The 18,161-nt window shown below is 40.9% G+C and overlaps 1 protein-coding gene across 4 annotated transcripts; it reads right to left on the bottom strand.

Moving 5' to 3' along the window:
- Nucleotides 1-80: 80 nt before the first annotated feature.
- Nucleotides 81-16,987, bottom strand: LOC132877506 (uncharacterized). Of its 4 annotated transcripts, none has more exons than XM_060913593.1 (5): nt 16,725-16,987; nt 4,376-4,474; nt 3,295-3,640; nt 2,697-2,777; nt 81-2,363 (listed from the first exon to the last, which is right to left on the bottom strand). In XM_060913593.1, the coding sequence occupies exons 1-5, from the start codon at nt 16,748-16,750 to the stop codon at nt 222-224; spliced, it is 2,694 nt and encodes an 897-aa protein (XP_060769576.1). In that variant the 5' UTR covers nt 16,751-16,987; the 3' UTR covers nt 81-221. The 4 variants fall into 4 exon arrangements, with proteins under 4 accessions (XP_060769576.1, XP_060769575.1, XP_060769577.1 ...); XM_060913592.1 differs by lacking the exon at nt 16,725-16,987 and adding an exon at nt 15,310-16,213; XM_060913594.1 differs by lacking the exon at nt 4,376-4,474.
- Between the last annotated feature and the right edge of the window lie 1,174 nt (nt 16,988-18,161).

The following is an 18,161-nucleotide window of genomic DNA, read 5'->3' as shown; positions in this document are numbered from 1 at the left end:
TCTCAATTTAAGAATTTTAAGAAATGACAGCAATTTTTTAAAAAATAATTCATTTATTGTCAAACAAGACAAACATGCAATACAGTTGACTGATTTAGAAAAAGCTATTAACCAGTTCTGTGTTGCCCACTAAATGAATTTTATAACATTTCAATAACTTTTTGCCAAATTTCCATGACTGAATATGAGCCACAGCTAATAGCAGAATAACAGTGTGCCTTTTATACATCAGATGAGGCTTTGTGTAGCCCAATCACATCTCCGAGGTAATATTTCATTGGGACAAAGACCATATCCTTGTGAGTAAAGCTGTAATACGGAGTGAAATCTACAAGGTTATTGACAGATATCAGTTCAGTTGCTTGTGCCAAGTTTGGGATCTCTAATTGATATGCCATATAATCTCTATTATAACAAATGGTGTTGTACTGCATGAACTCAAAACAAAACAATGATGAATTAATCACATAGATATGTCTTAAAAGTCCAAATTCTGGCAGATCAGAATTAACATCACTCACAATTAATGACTTTTCCCGTATGTATTTGTTGCCATTTAGATTAATCCATTTTACAGACACTGCATGGTTTACCTCATCATTTCCAAGAAAGGCTCTCATTTTTTCTTTTAAGTATGACATGTTGCTTATTTCTGATATCGGTCCCAATGTACAATCATTTGAAAAAATAGGGTGTTCGGAACTACTAACATTCTGACAGCATTCATACATTTGATTATGCCTTATTAAGGACTTGCAAACATTTTTAAAGTTTAGTTTTGAAGCCCACTGTTTGAAAAAGCAATGCTTTGATTCAAATCTCATGCACATATGACAGACAATTGGTCCCAGTAGCTTAATCTGAGATGGAATATGAATCAAATAATGTTGCTTTGGAGTGATGTTGTTATCTGGGAAAAGGTTCTTCATATGTGTTAGGTGCTGTTCAATGAGTGTTTTCAATTTGTTGATAGTCTGTAGACCAATAACAGGAGCAAACAAAATTTGAACTATTTCTATCAGCTCAAGAATGACTGTGTGGTACTCATTACCTTTAACTCTATCAATCAGAAATGGAAGAATTTTAAGTAGAACAATCATTTGGCCTGAGGATTGCTTTAATTTATTGTCACTGGATGCTAATGTGCTATAGCTTATAGGGCTTGGTTTATCTCTGACATCAAGTAGAGAGTAGGGAAATGCAAGTAACACACTATTGAGAACATCCAAGTCAAGTAGTCCTAAAAGTACTAAGTGTTTCATCACACATTTTATTTCTAATGGGGCAATGCCTTCCAGAATTACGTGCATGATGTCTTGGGGTGTTTGTTGGATCAAGTTAAAAGCTGGGAATTCTACCAGTTTACTCCTTCTGTTGATCCCAAATGTAGTTTTTAAACTGTTTCTGAGATACTCAGTATTGGCCTTCTCAATATCACTACACTGCCGCATATGTCTCTCTATGTTTCTTTCTTCAAAGTAATCCTCATCAAAATACAACTGCATGTCCTCAAATGTACATTCACACTGCCTACATTTCTTGAAAACAAAACCAACACCCTCTTTAAAACCACAAAGCTCATGCTGAGCTAAAGTGTCCCCACATATAGAAACTAATGCTCCATATATTTCACGTTCACCATCCCCAATTTGAATTCTAACACCCTCGTATAGCCTTACTAGGTCCTCATGCAGCCTTCCCAAAATTCCATCAACTCCACATTCAGAGAGTTCTCTCTTCTTTGCAATGGCGAGTAGGCGAATTGAAGCCAGTTTTGATCTATATTTTGGATTAATGTTTCCAAGTGTATAATAAAACATTACCAACTTATTCTTGGAAGCATGAGACCCAAGCGGGTTGCAAAGTTCAATTTCGTCAGAGTAAAGGATTATCTGTAAGGCAGAGGGTCGGGCAGAAAATAAGGGGTGTGATTTCATGAATTCACCATCTGTACTGTCATACAAATACCCACTTCTGTATTTCTGTGGCTCATCTATCATTGCCAGGACTTTTGGATGGGACAATAACTGCTCCAGACTTCTGATCAGAGGAACATACTGAAAACATTTGGGTCTGGTAGAGAGGACTCTTTTTGCTCCTTTTTTAAGAAAGCAAGCAGTATACCCAACAGTAACTTCCTCTGACTCTACAAAATGGAAATAGTCCTTAATCACACAGTCCTGCCTGTACGTTGTTGAAACAGAGGCAAACGGATCCTCCAACTGGTCAAATACCGCCAGAGCCTCCTTTTCAAGTTCACTTCCCTGGTGTTGTTGGAATACTCTTTGTAGCCGACTCCTCAGATTGGTCACCAACAAAGCTTGGTACTGTTGCATTGCAGCCACAACTTCATTCACACCAGTCTGAAAAAAAGGCCCAAAAAGACAAATAAGATATAATTACAATAGTCCAATATATATATAAAAGAATCGTTTTGTACTACCCTCTACAGAGACAGAGATTACACCCCCCTTTCAATGAGGATTAATGAATAAATGATAATAATTATTTTAAAAAAAAAACTGTGGAAACAATGAACTTACCAATTGAATGACAGAGCAATAAAGCATGATGATAAATAAGTCTGTGACAGTTTATGGACAAATGTAAATATTATCAAATTATCAGATTTGACATTGCAGATGATCAACACAGCCAAAGAATAAATTATATAGTAATGTTGCATGCGGACAGACCTGCGAAAGATGGTGTCTTTCTCTTGCAGTCAACACAATAGCAGTAGCTTGTTTGGTCAGACTGTCCTGGCAGGAGTCATCCTTTAACAACAACAAAAAAAAAAACCAGTCATCAGATGTGTATTTTTTGGTCATTTCATTTTTCTTGAAGAAATAGCATCCGCATACAATGAGTTACACTTTATGCTGCAGATAGATCTTGGAGCTTTAATGATTGGAGTGACAAGTAGTATTTGCATTGAAGACCAAGAGGATAAGATTCACTGCTCCTACTATTGTTATGAATTGTCAAGTGTTTCTTCTTCATCTTCAGAGTGACCAAGCCACATACATAACAAAATATCTTGCATACATGTTTGCGGTAACCTTGGAGTGCAGCAGGTAATGTGTTTGAAGAAATGAACCTGCTCTAATAGCAGTATTGGCTGATTGTGGGGGAGCAGGGGGCTATTAGGGCCAACCGTGGTATATAGATAGATAAAATATCAACTACTGACCCTGACCAACACACACACAAGAACAATCTAATGACAAGAAGATACATGGAGCATTATAAAAGATTGTTATTGTGTGCTCAGAAAACTATTCATATGCATACCTCAGATTGGTGTGATGCAGAGGGGCCATCTGCAGGCTCACTTGGAACATCTGGTATATTCAAAGTTGTTAGCATGGTACAGTCACAAGTCTGGGACATAGTAGGGTGCCATGGAGAGGTGAGGGTGCTGTTGTCAAAGCCAGAGTACAATGACACTGAATTGTCAAAAGCACCAAAATGCTCTGGGATGACAAAATCAGGACAGGGTTGCTCTCTGTTCTCCACCGTTGCATCCTCCGTTAGTCGCTCTACATTTTCCACCATTGCATCCTCCATTGGTTGCTCAGCGTTCTCCACTGCATCCTCTGTTGGACTCTCTCTGTTCTCCCCCATTGCATTAGTTGGCCTGTATTCATGGACATGCAAATATTAGAAGAGCAGGGGCCCAAACTCATAAAAGGCAGTCTTTGTGCATCAACATATATTTGCTACACTGGAATAATAAAAGGTATCTATTTAAAACAAACCCATAACTGGGGTTGGATCCAATACTACAACAACCCATCATATTGGCCCAATAGCCTACTATAACTTTGACATCATGCATTTAAGTCACAATTTGAAAAAGAAACCCATTGGCAAAACATTAGTTCTGAAAATAATCTCTCTCTCTCTCTCTCTCTCTCTCTGGTGCACTTTCATGCACCAAAGTAAAGGCTACTTTAGGTGGATTAATAAATCAGCCATATGCTTTATAATCGGGTCTGTCAAATACCTGCAATAATAAAGCCACACTTCATAGATGTTGTGAGTTTGACCTTAGGCTAACCTAACAGTTTATTTTTGCACACATTGAAATGCACAGTTGTAGTGAAGGCTTTGATGGCGATTAATGTTCAGTGATTCTACTCGGTCTCGTGCATGCCATACGCAGTAGAACAAATAACCACCGCAAGTACAATAAAACTACATTCTCAGAGGCTGGCAGGCTTGTTTTTCATGCATTCCCCGTAGGCTATACTTAAGCTATTTCCCAGCCATGCTGCGCTTGCCTTTGGGGACCTTTTGGCACTCCCAATGGATGCGCAACACGCGCCTACCCAATTGAAAACCGCTGACTTAAGTAACGCAGGTGGTTTACCTATATGCCCACACGTTGTTAGTGTTTCGATCCATTGCTGATGTGAGGTCCAGTCTTGAGGTTGCTGTCCTTCCTTCCCTCCTTAAGTTGCTGCTGCCACTGTCAAAGTGTTCAGAATGGGTTCTTCAAATATGATACCAAAGTGAGTTGTAGATGCGATATTCTTTGGTACAACCATCGATTCCACAAACAACACGGAAATCTGGACTACGACTATGAGCCGAATTTATATGACTCAATAAAGATTTGAGGGTTAGACCTACAAAAACAAAGCGGATTACACAGCGCCAAATCATGGTTGTAGAGTCTAGCTAGCTAAACTAGCTGGCTTGTTGACATGACACTGCACTTCTTAGATCACCTGTACTTTTGGATGTTTGGGGCGATCTGGTTGGTTTATCACATTAGGTCATCAAGGGGAAGTGACCATAACTCTGGGTCTCATAAGAGTAGCAACCAGTCATTAATTAATTATCTTATACACAGGCTTAATATGTATTATAAGTTAGTGAAATTATCTAAAGGAATTTCAATTCAATAAAAATATAGAGGCAATCCTAAGTTATTTTGGCCCGCCGGCCGCACCCCCGACCCTACCCTGAAAATGGTATATTCCAAATGTGTTCGCGCAATTTTCTGTAGAGAAGAGTGCTAAGACAGTCGTTGGATTTCAAATGCAAGCAGCTATTTTTGCAAGCAGACAGTGTTTGGAATCGCGCCGCAGTAATGGATCAACTGGACGAAGTTGCAATTGCTACACTTAGAGGTACGATATATGGTTAAGTTATCTGTTTTATTAACATTAACTTTTTTAATTTTATGTGTCTAACCTGCCTTGCTAGGTCGGGTTGTGTGCTAAAATCCATGAAGTTAACTAGCTAGCATGGTAAATCTCAAAAAATATCCTTGTGCATGTATCTACGGTTAATATTGTGCCTTTTATTGTCAAACATTAGTTTTTCGATGCTATCTTTGCAAAAGTGCATGAAGTTTAACTGAGGAAATTATTTAACTGTTAGCTAACTCTGAAACTTTAGTGCTAAGTTTCCAGGACAGTTGGACCTTATAGCTAACTAGCAGGCTAGTACAACAAGGGAACCTGCTAGATATATTGTAGCCTACTCTGATTTTTCCAGGGGTCCATGCCGGTTCTACTCACTTAAAATATATTATATATAGGATTTATGGACACAAGGCTGAATTAAGTCAGTGATAAGCTCAGTGTCTTGGCACTAACTACTTTTTTTTCTATAGCTGCCAAGATTGGAGAAGAGTTACTGCCTTCACTTACTCAAGATGACATCAAGGATCTGTTTCCTGGTCCTGAAAATTTTCACAGGCTGCGGGCTATATGGCTTGTTGTGAATAAAGATGAAACGGTAAGTTAAGATAATGATAAAATATAGTTAAGTGCATCCACAGGCCTATGTGGCAGTATCAATTTACAAATATTTTCATTTTAAAATTGTATTTATTTTAGCCAAAGCTCATTTTTTGGTTAAAGAAAAAAAGGCTTGACCAGTCAGTGTAACAATAGTGTAAATCCATATTTAAACTAAATTCAGCATGATCTCTGTTCTTCGAAGGCAGTTATATAATAGTTTATTGTTATTGCACAGGGGTGTCATGTTGTATGGGTTTTACAATTTGGCTGGGCCATATGATTATTACAGTGTAAAAAACTCATTGTGTGGGAATATATTTATGATGGAAAGTTATCCGATGTAATGTGTAATTGTGAATGTATTTTAGGTGGAAACTGCTGCTGAACTACCACAACCATCAGCGACTGGAGGCAGTGGTCTTTCACCAGAAGAGCCCAACACTTCCAAGTTTGTGGTTGTGTCCAGCCCAGAATACATAGTTTACACAGACAGTGAACTTGAACAGGTGCGACGCTCCTTCTTCGAGCAGAAACGGCTGGGGACTGACAACATCGTGGATTTATCCAAGGAGCTCTTCTGCCGGCTCATTAGAAACACTATGTGTAATATGATCTCAATTGCAAGAACCACAGAAGATGCCAGATACCCCACCAGACCAGAGGTCAATGCCATGGCAAAGCAATTGGTGGAATATTATCCAATGATAAAAGACTGGGTAAGCATTTTCATCTCCCTGCTTGTGTTTTTATTTTTATTGTGAAAACATTGTCATGTGTCATCTTTTAATCTTTACTGTTTTTATGGCAGGAGCATGTTGCCAAAAAGCTCATGAAGAGGCTATCGAATGTTAGAAGCCCCAAGAAGGGCACTCCTCCTGCAAAGAAACAACGTCGTGATGTCGGGGAAATGACTACAAGTGACTACGACGGGGATTCAAGTGCTTCTACGGTCATTCTTGAGCGGTCCCCAGTCAGCACCCCAATGCAACACCTGGATAGCAGTGATGAAGGTATGTATCAAACTTAATACACTTTGTTTACACAAGTTTTTGTGGGAAGTAGCAGCTAGTCTCAAGTTGTCAAGTTGAGATGTGTGGGAGAGATTGCTATGCTCAATTTTCAAACAAAAGAAAACAGGCCATGGGTAAGTGGCCTTGCAAAAGTTTAAGTCCAGGGATGTTAGTATTTGAACAATGCAATACTCTATGAACAAAAAAAGGGGGGAAACCTAATATTTTTTTACACCTCTAACCCTTTTTTAAAAAAAATATAATTCCTGTAGGTGGTTTGGGTGACGTCTTGGACAGCCAGAAAAGCCAGGCAAGGCACTACAATACACTGCAAGAGATGTGCCGGTCCAAGAAGCCAAACAAAGCTTCAGTAACCCATCTGCTGAACTTGGAGTTTGAGTCAAGAAGATGCTTTATAACCTCTGACACTATCAAAGAGCAAGACCGACCCAGCAAGATTCTGGAGGCATATTCTTGTTTCAAAGACTTGGATCATGTAAGTAAATCCCCTCGTAACCAGTCCTGACCTTTTTGTAGCTTTCAGTACATGATTTGGGGTCATTAGGGGCCTTTAACCATTAGGTTTTAATTGAAGAGACATCAGTCATCAACCTGTTGGACGGACCGGTAATGGAAATAATTTACACGTTTTTGAATGTCTTTCAGGTCCTAGATGAGTTGCAAAGGATAATACAGCCAAACAATGCCCACTACGTCTCAGAGATGAGAAATAGATGGGACGACTTTTATTCAAAGGTCCAATTTTATGGGGTGATGAAAAAAGTGATGAAACCACCTAAAATGTTGGATGGAGGTGAGGTCACTGTATACCTTGATTTGTCCAAGTTTATATTTTGAGATCTCATGATGAGTGGGTACTCATACTGCCTTGTGTTGTGCTTTCTTTCAAATTAGTGGAACATGCCACTGCTGTGTTCAGAGCCCTGCCACTGCTCTTCCCATCCAGCACTACGCCACCTAAGAGGCTGGGCGCAAGCAGCGAGGCTGTTTTCCATGTCCTTACGGTAAGACTAAAAGTATTTATTTTTTCAGTTCTATTTTGTGGTAAGCCTCTGTCATTTATGTGTTGTCAGTGACCTAATTGTTGTGTTTTTCTTTGGAAGAATCCCAGTCCAGGACAAGGTTTTTGTTTCTTGTGATTTCCTAAACTTACGCTCTTGTCATCTATAGGCTTCAGAAGACCCTGATGCATACTTGTGCCAGCGACCCCTGTCCTGTCCAGTTTTGCTCGTCTGTGAGGGTAACTGCTTGATCGCCATTGGAAACACACCAGTGACCACCTTTGACAGACAGAAGTTTTATGAAGGCCTGCTCTACCTCTTGGGGTATTACTATTGCCTGCACCTCACTTATCCAAAGTTCATTTCCACACTGCTCTCAGTATTGCAAACTGAGGTTCTCCAGGACTCCCTCCATGACCGAGATGTAACTGGTTCCTACAAAAAAAGCCATTGCCGAGTGGAGGTCCTTCATTGAGTGATTGACTATTGACATCTCTAACAACCAAAAGAAAAAGAGTTTGAGAGTCAGGCCCATGTTGGCCACGTGTTTGCTGAGGTCCTTCATGGAACAAGTAAGAGATTTTTTTTTTTCTGTTTGAGAGACCTGTGTAAAAGACATGTTTGTTTTTGTCAAATATTCAAACCAGCAGCTGCAACTGTTTTGTTGTGTTTTTATTTTTTTAGTTTTTATATTGCTTGAATAGCTGCATATCTTCTCAAAACATTTAACTGTTAGCTAACTCTGAAACTTTAGTGCTAAGCTATTTCAACATGGTACCTGCTAGATATACAGTAGCCTACTCTGATTTTTCCACCAGGGGTCCATGCCGGTTCACATAATAAAGAAAGAAATGCTAAAAACAAGATGCTTCTGGTGCCTTAATTTGAGATGAATTAGCTTATTTTTATTGTGCTGTTTTAAGATATTGTGTCTTGTTTTAAACTTTTTTGGCTAGTTATTAAAATAATTTCAAGGTATTAATTCTTAAAGTCAGCTCAATTAATATAATAAAATGCTTATTTTAAGAATATTTTGGCTGGTTGTTAATCTTATTTCAAGATATAAATTCTAACAGTCAGCTAATTAAGAGACTAAATTTCTCATTTTAAGTTACTTTGTCTTAAATAAATATGATTGTATTGCTTGTAATAAGCTCAGTTTGCTCAAATTCTAGCCTTTTTGTCTAGTTTTATGTCACATTATGATTTTCCAGTGACTAGGCTTTTTTGCTAGTTTTAAGAATTCTAACCTAGTAAATTTTGCTTACCCCACTGGCAGATTTTTTTGCTCAATACAAGATAATTTGGCTAGATTTAGGAATATTAGGCTTATTTCTAGAAGGGCCTTTTTTGCAGTGTACAAGACTGCATTCGTATGTCCATTAGGCTTCTACGAATTCAACCAGCTGCCCCAAGGTGTGACAAATGCGCCAAGTACTTTGCAATGCCTTATGGAGAAGTGTGTTGGTGATCTACATCTGAATGAAGTGCTTGTCTTTCTCGAAGACTTGATCATCTTCTCAGAGATGTTAGAAGAACATGAAGCTCGATTAATGAAAGTACTCACACGCTTGAGAGATTATGGATTGAAGCTATCCCCAGAGAAGTGTCACTTTTTCCAGACATCAGTCAATTATTTAGGTCATGTTGTAGACGCTCAGGGAGTTCACACTGACCCTGACAATGTCTCAGCCCTCAAAACCTGGCCCCGCCCCTCTAACAGAAAAGAGCTTAAATGTTTTTTAGGCTTCGCAGGGTACTATAGACATTTTGTTGAAGGGTACTCAAAGATAGCCAAACCATTAAACCATCTGACAGCAGGTTATCACCCAGAAAGGAAAAGAGGGAAAGTGTACAAACGGCCTAGTACAGAGAGTCACCCCAACCCAAATGTTCCGTTTGGAGATGAGTGGACTCCTGAATGCGACACTGCCTTTCACACCCTGATTGACAGATTGACCTCTGCCCCCATTCTTGCCTTTGCCAATCCACAATTGCCTTACATTCTCCACACACTCGCCTGCAGGCAGGGGCTGGGCGCTGCCCTCTATCAAGAGCAAGAAGGATGGCTCAGAGTAGTGGCTTATGCCAGCAGAGGTCTCTCAAAGAGTGAACAGAACTATCCCACTCACAAGTTAGAGTTCTTAGCCCTTAAGTGGGCAGTCTGCAAAAAATTTCATGACTACTTGTATGGGGGTGAGTTCACTGTCCTGACAGACAATAACCCCTTACATACATGTTGACATCGGCAAAACTGGATACTGCTGGTCATAGATGGTTAGCTGCCCTCTCCACCTACCACTTCAATATCAAGTACAGAGCAGGCCAGGCCAATGGAGATGCTGATGGGCTGTCCCGTTGACCTCAAGATCCCCCTTGTGAAGATGACGCCTTTGTCGAAGAGAGAGACAAAGTAGAAGACCTAAAGGAAAGGTTCATGGATATGGCTGGACCCACCATCTCCTGCGAGGTGCTCTCCGCCGTATGCCAACATCATCATGTGGTCTCCATGAATGAACCCTGCTCAGACGCAGTTATCGCTGAGTCACTTGCCATTGATGCATCCTCAGTCCCTGATTCCTTTGGTCAAGACGTTATACCAACAATGACATCAGCCGATTGGCGCAGGGCACAAGCAGATGATCCACACATTCGTCACATTGTTGGCCTTGTAGCGAGAGTGGCAAAGCCCAGTCACACAGAAGTCCGCTCAGAACACCCTGAAGTAAAGCTTCTGTTATGACAGTGGCATAAGCTGGAGCTGAAAGATGGAGTGCTGTACCGCAAGTGGGTTGATCACAACAGGCCTGTGTATCAGCTGGTGCTGCCCAAACAGTTTCACCAGAGAGCTCTACATGGCATACACAACGAGGTTGGCCACCTTGGTGCAGAGCGTGCCCTACATCTTGCCTGTGCCCGATTCTTCTGGCCTGGCATGGCCAAGGACGTTGAAGAGAAGTGCCTGAGGTGTGAACGCTGCTTCCGAAGGAAAGCTGTCCCCCAAAGAGCTGCACCGATGGAGAGCATCGCCACAACATACCCCCTTGATCTCATCTGCATGGACTACCTGTCTCTGGAACCAGACAGTCATGACACACGGAATATACTTGTAATCACAGACCACTTCACAAAGTTCTCAGTAGCAGTACCTACAAGGGACCAAAAGGCAAAAACCATCGCTAAGGCCCTGTGGGAGAACTTCATTGTGCATTACGGGTTCCCCAGTCGTTTGTTGAGTGACCAAGGTCGGGATTTTGAATCCAAAACCATCAAAGAACTCTGTGCAGTCATAGGAGCAACTAAAGTGTGAACAACCCCATACCATCCTCGTGGAAATCCTGTGGAGAGATTTAACCGGACACTGCTGGGAATGCTGGGAACCTTGGAAGATAAAGAAAAACACCACTGGAGAGACTTTGTTAAGCCCTTAGTGAATGCCTATAACTGCATGAGAAATGATACGACAGGCTACTCACCATATGAATTGATGTTTGGAAGGTAGCCAAGACTTCCTGTAGATTTCATCCTGGGAATCAGTCCTGACACTGGGAACCCTCAGACACACTCAGAGTATGTTGAAAGCCTCCGACAGCACCTCTGAGAGAGCTACTCATTGGCCACTGAGAGTGCTCAGAAATCAAGGGACAAAAACAAGGTCCAATTTGACAAGAAGGTCAGAGCTGCAAGACTCCTTATAGGAGACAGAGTTCTTGTCCGGAATGTGAACCTCAGGGGCAAACACAAGCTGGCCGACCGATGGGAGCACAAGATCCACGTGGTGATAGAACAGATTGGTGACAGTCCAGTTTACATCGTAAAGCCTGAAACTGGAAGCGGCCCCCACAGAACCTTACACAGAGACCTTCTGTTGCCATGTGGATTCTTGCCTCTGCAGGATGCAGAGGAGCCAGATCCTCATGTGGTGGTCACCAGGAGACTGAGATCTAGAGCCCAAGGAGACAAAGACCAGCCAGGATGTCCAGATGGCCTGCAAGGTGACTCCTCAGACAGCATGGACGAGCTGTATCCAGTAACCCAAGTGCCAGACTTTGTCACTAATGGACCCTTCATGCTGCGGAGAGACCGTATGCCTGAACCAGCTGTCAGGCCACAGCCCAGGCCACATGTTGAAGTGCCCACAAATGTCCCACAGACATCTGAAGTCGTCTCTGAGCCCCAGAGTGTTGAAGCCCATCTTGAGCCTCAAGTAACCCCTCCACAGAGGAACACTGTTATCTCACCCCCCAGAGCTCAGAGCCCAGACCATGTCATAATAGAAATCCATGAACCAGAACCAGAGTCCATACCTCTCCCTAGTTCAGAGCCTGAGAACCCTGATGATATGGTTATGCCAGAAGAACAGCCTGAAGTCAGACGCTCAAGTAGGCCCAAGAATCTGCCCCAAAGACTAACTTATAATGAGTTAGGGAAACCCCTAATTTTAGCAATTAGCTCACTGGTTGAGAATTAGAAACTACACTGCTCCAGGCACTACAGGACTCTGTTAAGCCTTACTTGCATGCAGAGACTCATGCGGTTTAGAGGGGGAGAGTGTAACCCCCATGAGTTATTGCACCACATTCAGTCAGTGATTTTTCATACATCAACCCTTTCACTTGTCCATAGTGTATAACCCCTTTGCTGTTAAGTTGTTGTTGGGGGTAGGGAGATATTTACAGACGCTCCCTGGGGAATTCCCATAGGTATTAGCTATGACCGTGGTTGGATATTCATAGACACTCCCTAAGGAACGTAAGCATCGAACACATAGTCTAGCGTTCATCTTTTTTTTTTCCTCAGACCAGACGCCCCATTGATTCCACGGATAAAGCATAGATTTAGCGATCAAATGAATAAATAGATTTTGATTACACACACACCACACCAACATATCCACACAACATACCCACACAACAATAGTGATCCCCCAAGATTTTGGTTCCCGCAGAAGATTTTTGTTCCATTTGTAATTGAAAGATATCCTGGCTGGTCCCCCCAAATGCCGTACGACTTGTGGATTCTGCCCTGGTCCTGGACTAACTCTGTTGCTGCCACATAATTCGCCTTCGAAGGATTGATGTTGAAGAGAGCGGTAGGAGTGGACTGATACTTACGAACTCGGAGTACAGAACTGCATAGGTTTTTTGAGATACTTTCTTCATCCCTTTTGATACTTTGTTTTGACACTTTTCTTTTTTTTCCTGAGATCTCAGAGGACAATCTTTCTTTTATTCCTTTTGCTTTTGGGGTTATTGGATCCAACAAAGGGTAGATTTAGATTTTAAATTTTCCATATATTTCACACTATTCTGTGCCTGTTTAACGATTGTATAGACTGCAAATATTTTATATCATTACTTTATATTGTCTTGTGCCTATTATACCTGATTGATACTTCTTCCTTTATATCCTGATTTTGGGTATGGTACACCGAATGCCCTAATTTCACTGTGATTGCCATTTAGCTTTACACAACACTAAATTTACATTTCACCACACTCATTTAACATCACACCCCATTTATTTAACACTACATAACATTCATTGATATTATATATTGATATTACACAGTATTCGTTCCACATTACAGATATTCATGTAGTACTACACCACATTTGTTTCACACCTCACATTCATTTTCCATCACGTCATAATTCCCTCTGCACACTGAAACTAGATCCATTTTAGATTTAGATATTGACTTCTATTGATCCTCTTCTGAGTTAAATGTAACAATACAGAATAATTTTTTATAAACCTTAATTGTTGTTGTCTGTGTTATTGTGTGGTGTGGCGGTAATACTATAATATTCACTGTGTTAAAAGTGTTCACTACTGCAGTCCTCCTGTTCGAACCCAGGGATAAGAACTCAGTTGACTATTAGATGCAATAGATTTATTAGATAGCAACGAGAAGCCTACCCAGGTAGGCAGAGTTACAACTGCATCCACAAATCCCAGTTAAAACCAGATACAAACACCATCCGGAAACACTGCTGCCTTCTCTGGGCCAGAGCTCTTTTACTTTATTGGACTGAGGCAAAGTGGAAAACTGTCCTGTTGTCTGACAAAGAGAAATTGGAAATTCTTTTTGGAAATTATGGACACCACATTCTACAGGCTAAAGAGGAGAGGAACCATCTGGCTTGTTATCAGTGCACAGTTTAAAAGCCAGCATCTGTGACGGTATGAGGGGGCATTAGTACACATGGCATGGGGAGCTTGTACATCTGGGAAGGCATCATTAATGCTGAATGATATAAACATGTTTTAGAGCAACATGCTGCCATCAAGATGACATCTCTTTCAGGGAAGATCTTCCTTCTTTCAGCAAGATAAACCGCAATCTGCACATATTACAACTGCATGGCTTCAGAGTAAAGGAGTCGGTGCTAAACTGGCCTGCTGCAGTCCAGACCTGTCTCCTGCTGAAAACATCTGGCGCAATATGAAAAGAAAAACATGACAAAAGGAGACCCCAAACTGCTGAGCAAATGAAATTGTACTGTATATCAGGGAAGAATGAGACAAGATTTCACTTCCAAAACTACAGCACTTGGTCTCCTCAGTTCCCAAACATTTACAGAGTGTTGTTCAAAGTAGAGGTGATGCAACACAGTGGTAAACATGCTCCTGTTCTTTCTTGAAATATGTTGCTGGTATTGAATTCAAAATAAGTGTATATTTTTCAAAAAACAATAAAATTTCACAATTTCACCATTTGATATGTTGTCTTTGTACTATTTTCAATGAAATATAAAGTTTCCAAGATTTGCAAATTATCACATTCTGTTTTAATTTATATTTTACACTGTCCAAACTTTTTAGAAATGGGGTTATACATAATACCATCACCTTGCGTGAGTCTGACTCTCATTCGGCTGATGTGAGCACTTGATAATATTCCGATCCTGTTAGAGATTATCTGATAAATGTCAGGAAGGTTGTATTGTAGTTAGTGAACTGTTATTTAATTCAGCCGAGTTCAGAAAGAGTTCTGTACTAGAGCTGATTCAGGGTTCCTACAGATATTTTATGTTGAATTTACTACCTTTTTACTACCTTTTTACTACCTTCACAATTTTTTTTTACTACCACAGCGACAATTTGGATTTGGACATTTTCTCACAATTTAACAAGGTAATCTTTGAGTGTATGTGTTAGTCCAAGTGAATGTGCTACATACAAGTTTGTGACAACTCTACCCAAAGAGTTGGATTGATGAGACAAGATAGAAAGAAAATCTGAATGTACCGGTAGTGTAACTCTTTCCCTTTGGACGCCTAATAGAACCTCCCATTGCTAGGGCTACACATGGAGTAATGCACATTTGCATAAAAGAAAACAAACTTCCACATATAATTTATAATTTTATTGAACTGTGAAACTGTGGCCCATAACCTCTTGGACGTTTGGTTCATGCTCTCGTCAAACATAATTACAAAAGGTCCGGTGTTAGTTAATGCCTCGACCAGGTGCCTCTTAAAATAAGGGGCAATGCCAAATTTAATCATGTACCTGGTTTGGTCACTGGCCAAAGCAAATGATTTGGCGATCTGGGAGTCCGGGAACATCCTCCGAAACAGATCTCCGATGCCTTCGTTAGAACTGAAGAAGTGGTGTTTCACCGCCAAATCCAAACACCACAGTACCTCAGCCTCAAGCGAGTCAGTGCCAGTTATGACCGTCTGATGTCCTGAAAGGCTGGTGGTAGCCATGGCGGTAGTATTACCAACGGTGGATTCAGGGTTTATCGGAGCAGGCAAGATTGAGGGCGTTGTGACCGTAGTAGTCGCAGAAGTGCCTCGGCAAAACAACGACAGAGGTAGCTGTCTATTTCGTCCACGCATCCTTCCCTGGTGGATATTCGATTCCATGTGGGACCTAATAGCCTTCACTCCCATCCAGGTAATGCTAATAGTTTTCTTGCACACTATGCAGAACGCCTCTCGCCGATTGCCATCTACCGCCTTTAGCCAGTCTCTAAAATCAGGTTCCTCCAGCCAGAGGTCTGAAAATTTGCATTTCCCCATTGTTTAATTCTCGTGCAGATGTTGCCAGTCGGGTGAACAGATAGATTCGACTAGAGCCGTATAAACAAAGTCAGTCTTGTACTAAACAATCTCTGGTATAAATTTATACTGGATTCGACCGTTATTGGAATTCAATGCGCATGCGCCACCAACTCCTCACTGCGGTCCTCCTTGATACATAAAAATAAATTCGCCCAAATGTAGTAATTTATGGATATTATGGCATGCAGGTTAATTAAACGAATTAGAAAACACATAGGCCCAGTTGGATGGGGGTCAAAAAAAATTTACTACCACGTCAGATTACGTTTACTACCTTTTACTACTTTTTACTGGCCATAATTTAGCCTATTTTAATTAACTACCTTTTAAAACCCCGCGGGAACCCTGTGATTAAAATGCTGCAAATATATATTTTAAATATTGTTTATTAATTTTTAATTCAACTAATCAATTAATGAAAAATAGTTGACAGATGAATTGAATATCAAAATAATCAGTAGTTGCAGCTCTACATTTTACTAAAATGGATTTGATTGGAAGTTTTAAATATAATTAAAGCACAGAAACAAGAATAATTGACTTGATATCCAGTGAAAAGGAAAAAAAAACTTGATTTGTATCTTTAAGATTTATAAAGAGCTCATTGTAATGATAGAAATGAAAATGCAGGCAATAAAAGTTTGGAGATTTGTTTGTGCTTTATAGTGTTTTATAAACTCAGTTAAAGACTTTACTCCACTTCTGCTACTAATTTTCTCCTCATACACATTCACACTCATGGAAAACAACTGAAATAAAAATAATTAACACAAGATTCAGTTCATTCAGATTTATGAACTATATTATCTTTAGCAATAACTCCCAATACTAGTGACAGAGAGACTGTAAAATGCTCACCATGTAAAGCTACTGCACTCCATCATACATCACCATTCTACTCCCACAGGCTAACCGGTTAGCATTAGGCACCAACAAGCTTTAAACATCACTAATGTACCGAATACACACAAACATTCGACGCTACAGTGATTTTAACAGCACAGACTCACTAAAAGCTGCCAAAATTTACACAAAATCACCAAAAAATCTCCATTTTTAAAGCGTTTAAAGACAGAAAATGGCGCTGTGGCGCCTCACAGCCTCCTGCACGCGCACACACTGAAATCTCCTCAGGGAATGAAAGCGCGTGCATTTCTGCAGGTGCTGCGCGAGCCGCCCCACACCACTCACAGCCAGTCAGAGCGGGGGGGCGGGGCGGGGGCGGGGCTCTCCTCTCTGCTCCAGACTTCTAATGAATCGCGCATGTGCAAAGCCGCCGCTATTTCCGCCCTGGCTGTAAATGTTTCTTCACTGTGACACTAAAATAAATCACTGCATTTTACTCACCCAGCCTCAGTCACTTCCTCACCTCGTCCACTGTGTGTGCGCCTCTGACATCAGCTAAACATCTGGCTACCCCATCATGTCTCAGTCTGAACTGTACCCTAACAGGTGTCTAACCCTGACTTAGACCCCGAAGCCGTTTGTTTTCAGGATAATGGCTGGCTGATGAAATTATTGGCTGGCTAGCTGACTCAGCCAAAACCTTAATGGCTGCTGCAGCCACCAAAATGTTTATGGCTACAAATGGCTGATACTGGACGTCACTGTGTGGCATATATCCGGGCGAACGGATCAAACAAATGGGGGGAATAAATAGCAAATTACCACAGGTCCCCTGGTCTCTTACTTCATTGTAAATATAAATCTAGCAAGGTTGTAGTTCAATGCTAATAATAAGCTAATCTGGATTGTTCGAGGAAGGCATCTAGCTATCTACTCTCACTAGCAATAACCAGTGAAGGACTAGCAGCTATCTTACTACGATGAAAGTAGAGTGGTGGAGTACTTTTTTTTAATCAATCTCGAAGTATGTGAAACAAACAAACAAAAAAAATACCTTTACACTTTCCCTCAGCAGCGGCAAAGAATGCAGCCATCTCGTCGATATCGGAGTCGATTGATGCTCTGGGTGGGTTCCCGGGTTCCCCAGTGTATCGTGGTAATGGTGTGAGGGGCGGGAAGCCAGACAGGTAGTCACAACGGCAAGCTTGTGGTGGCTCTCTGTGCTGTGATATCAGTTCTAAATCTCTACAGTGTATGCCTATATGTCTCTATTGTGTTACTACTAGTGTGTACAGTTGATCATGTTTGTGTCACTTTTCTTGTAGCTCATGATGTGGATAAACCCATTATTTGATGTACACAATTCTTAGTGGCTCAGCCAAATTTTATTAGATAGCGGCTCAAATTGGCTTACAAAATTATTGGCTGGCGGCGGCTCAAATTCTAAAT

The sequence above is a fragment of the Neoarius graeffei genome, chromosome 2 (genome assembly GCF_027579695.1).
Source record: "Neoarius graeffei isolate fNeoGra1 chromosome 2, fNeoGra1.pri, whole genome shotgun sequence".
Taxonomy (NCBI): Eukaryota; Metazoa; Chordata; class Actinopteri; order Siluriformes; family Ariidae; genus Neoarius; species Neoarius graeffei.
Note: the sequence above shows the minus strand (reverse complement) of the source record. Positions and strands in the feature narration are given on the sequence as shown.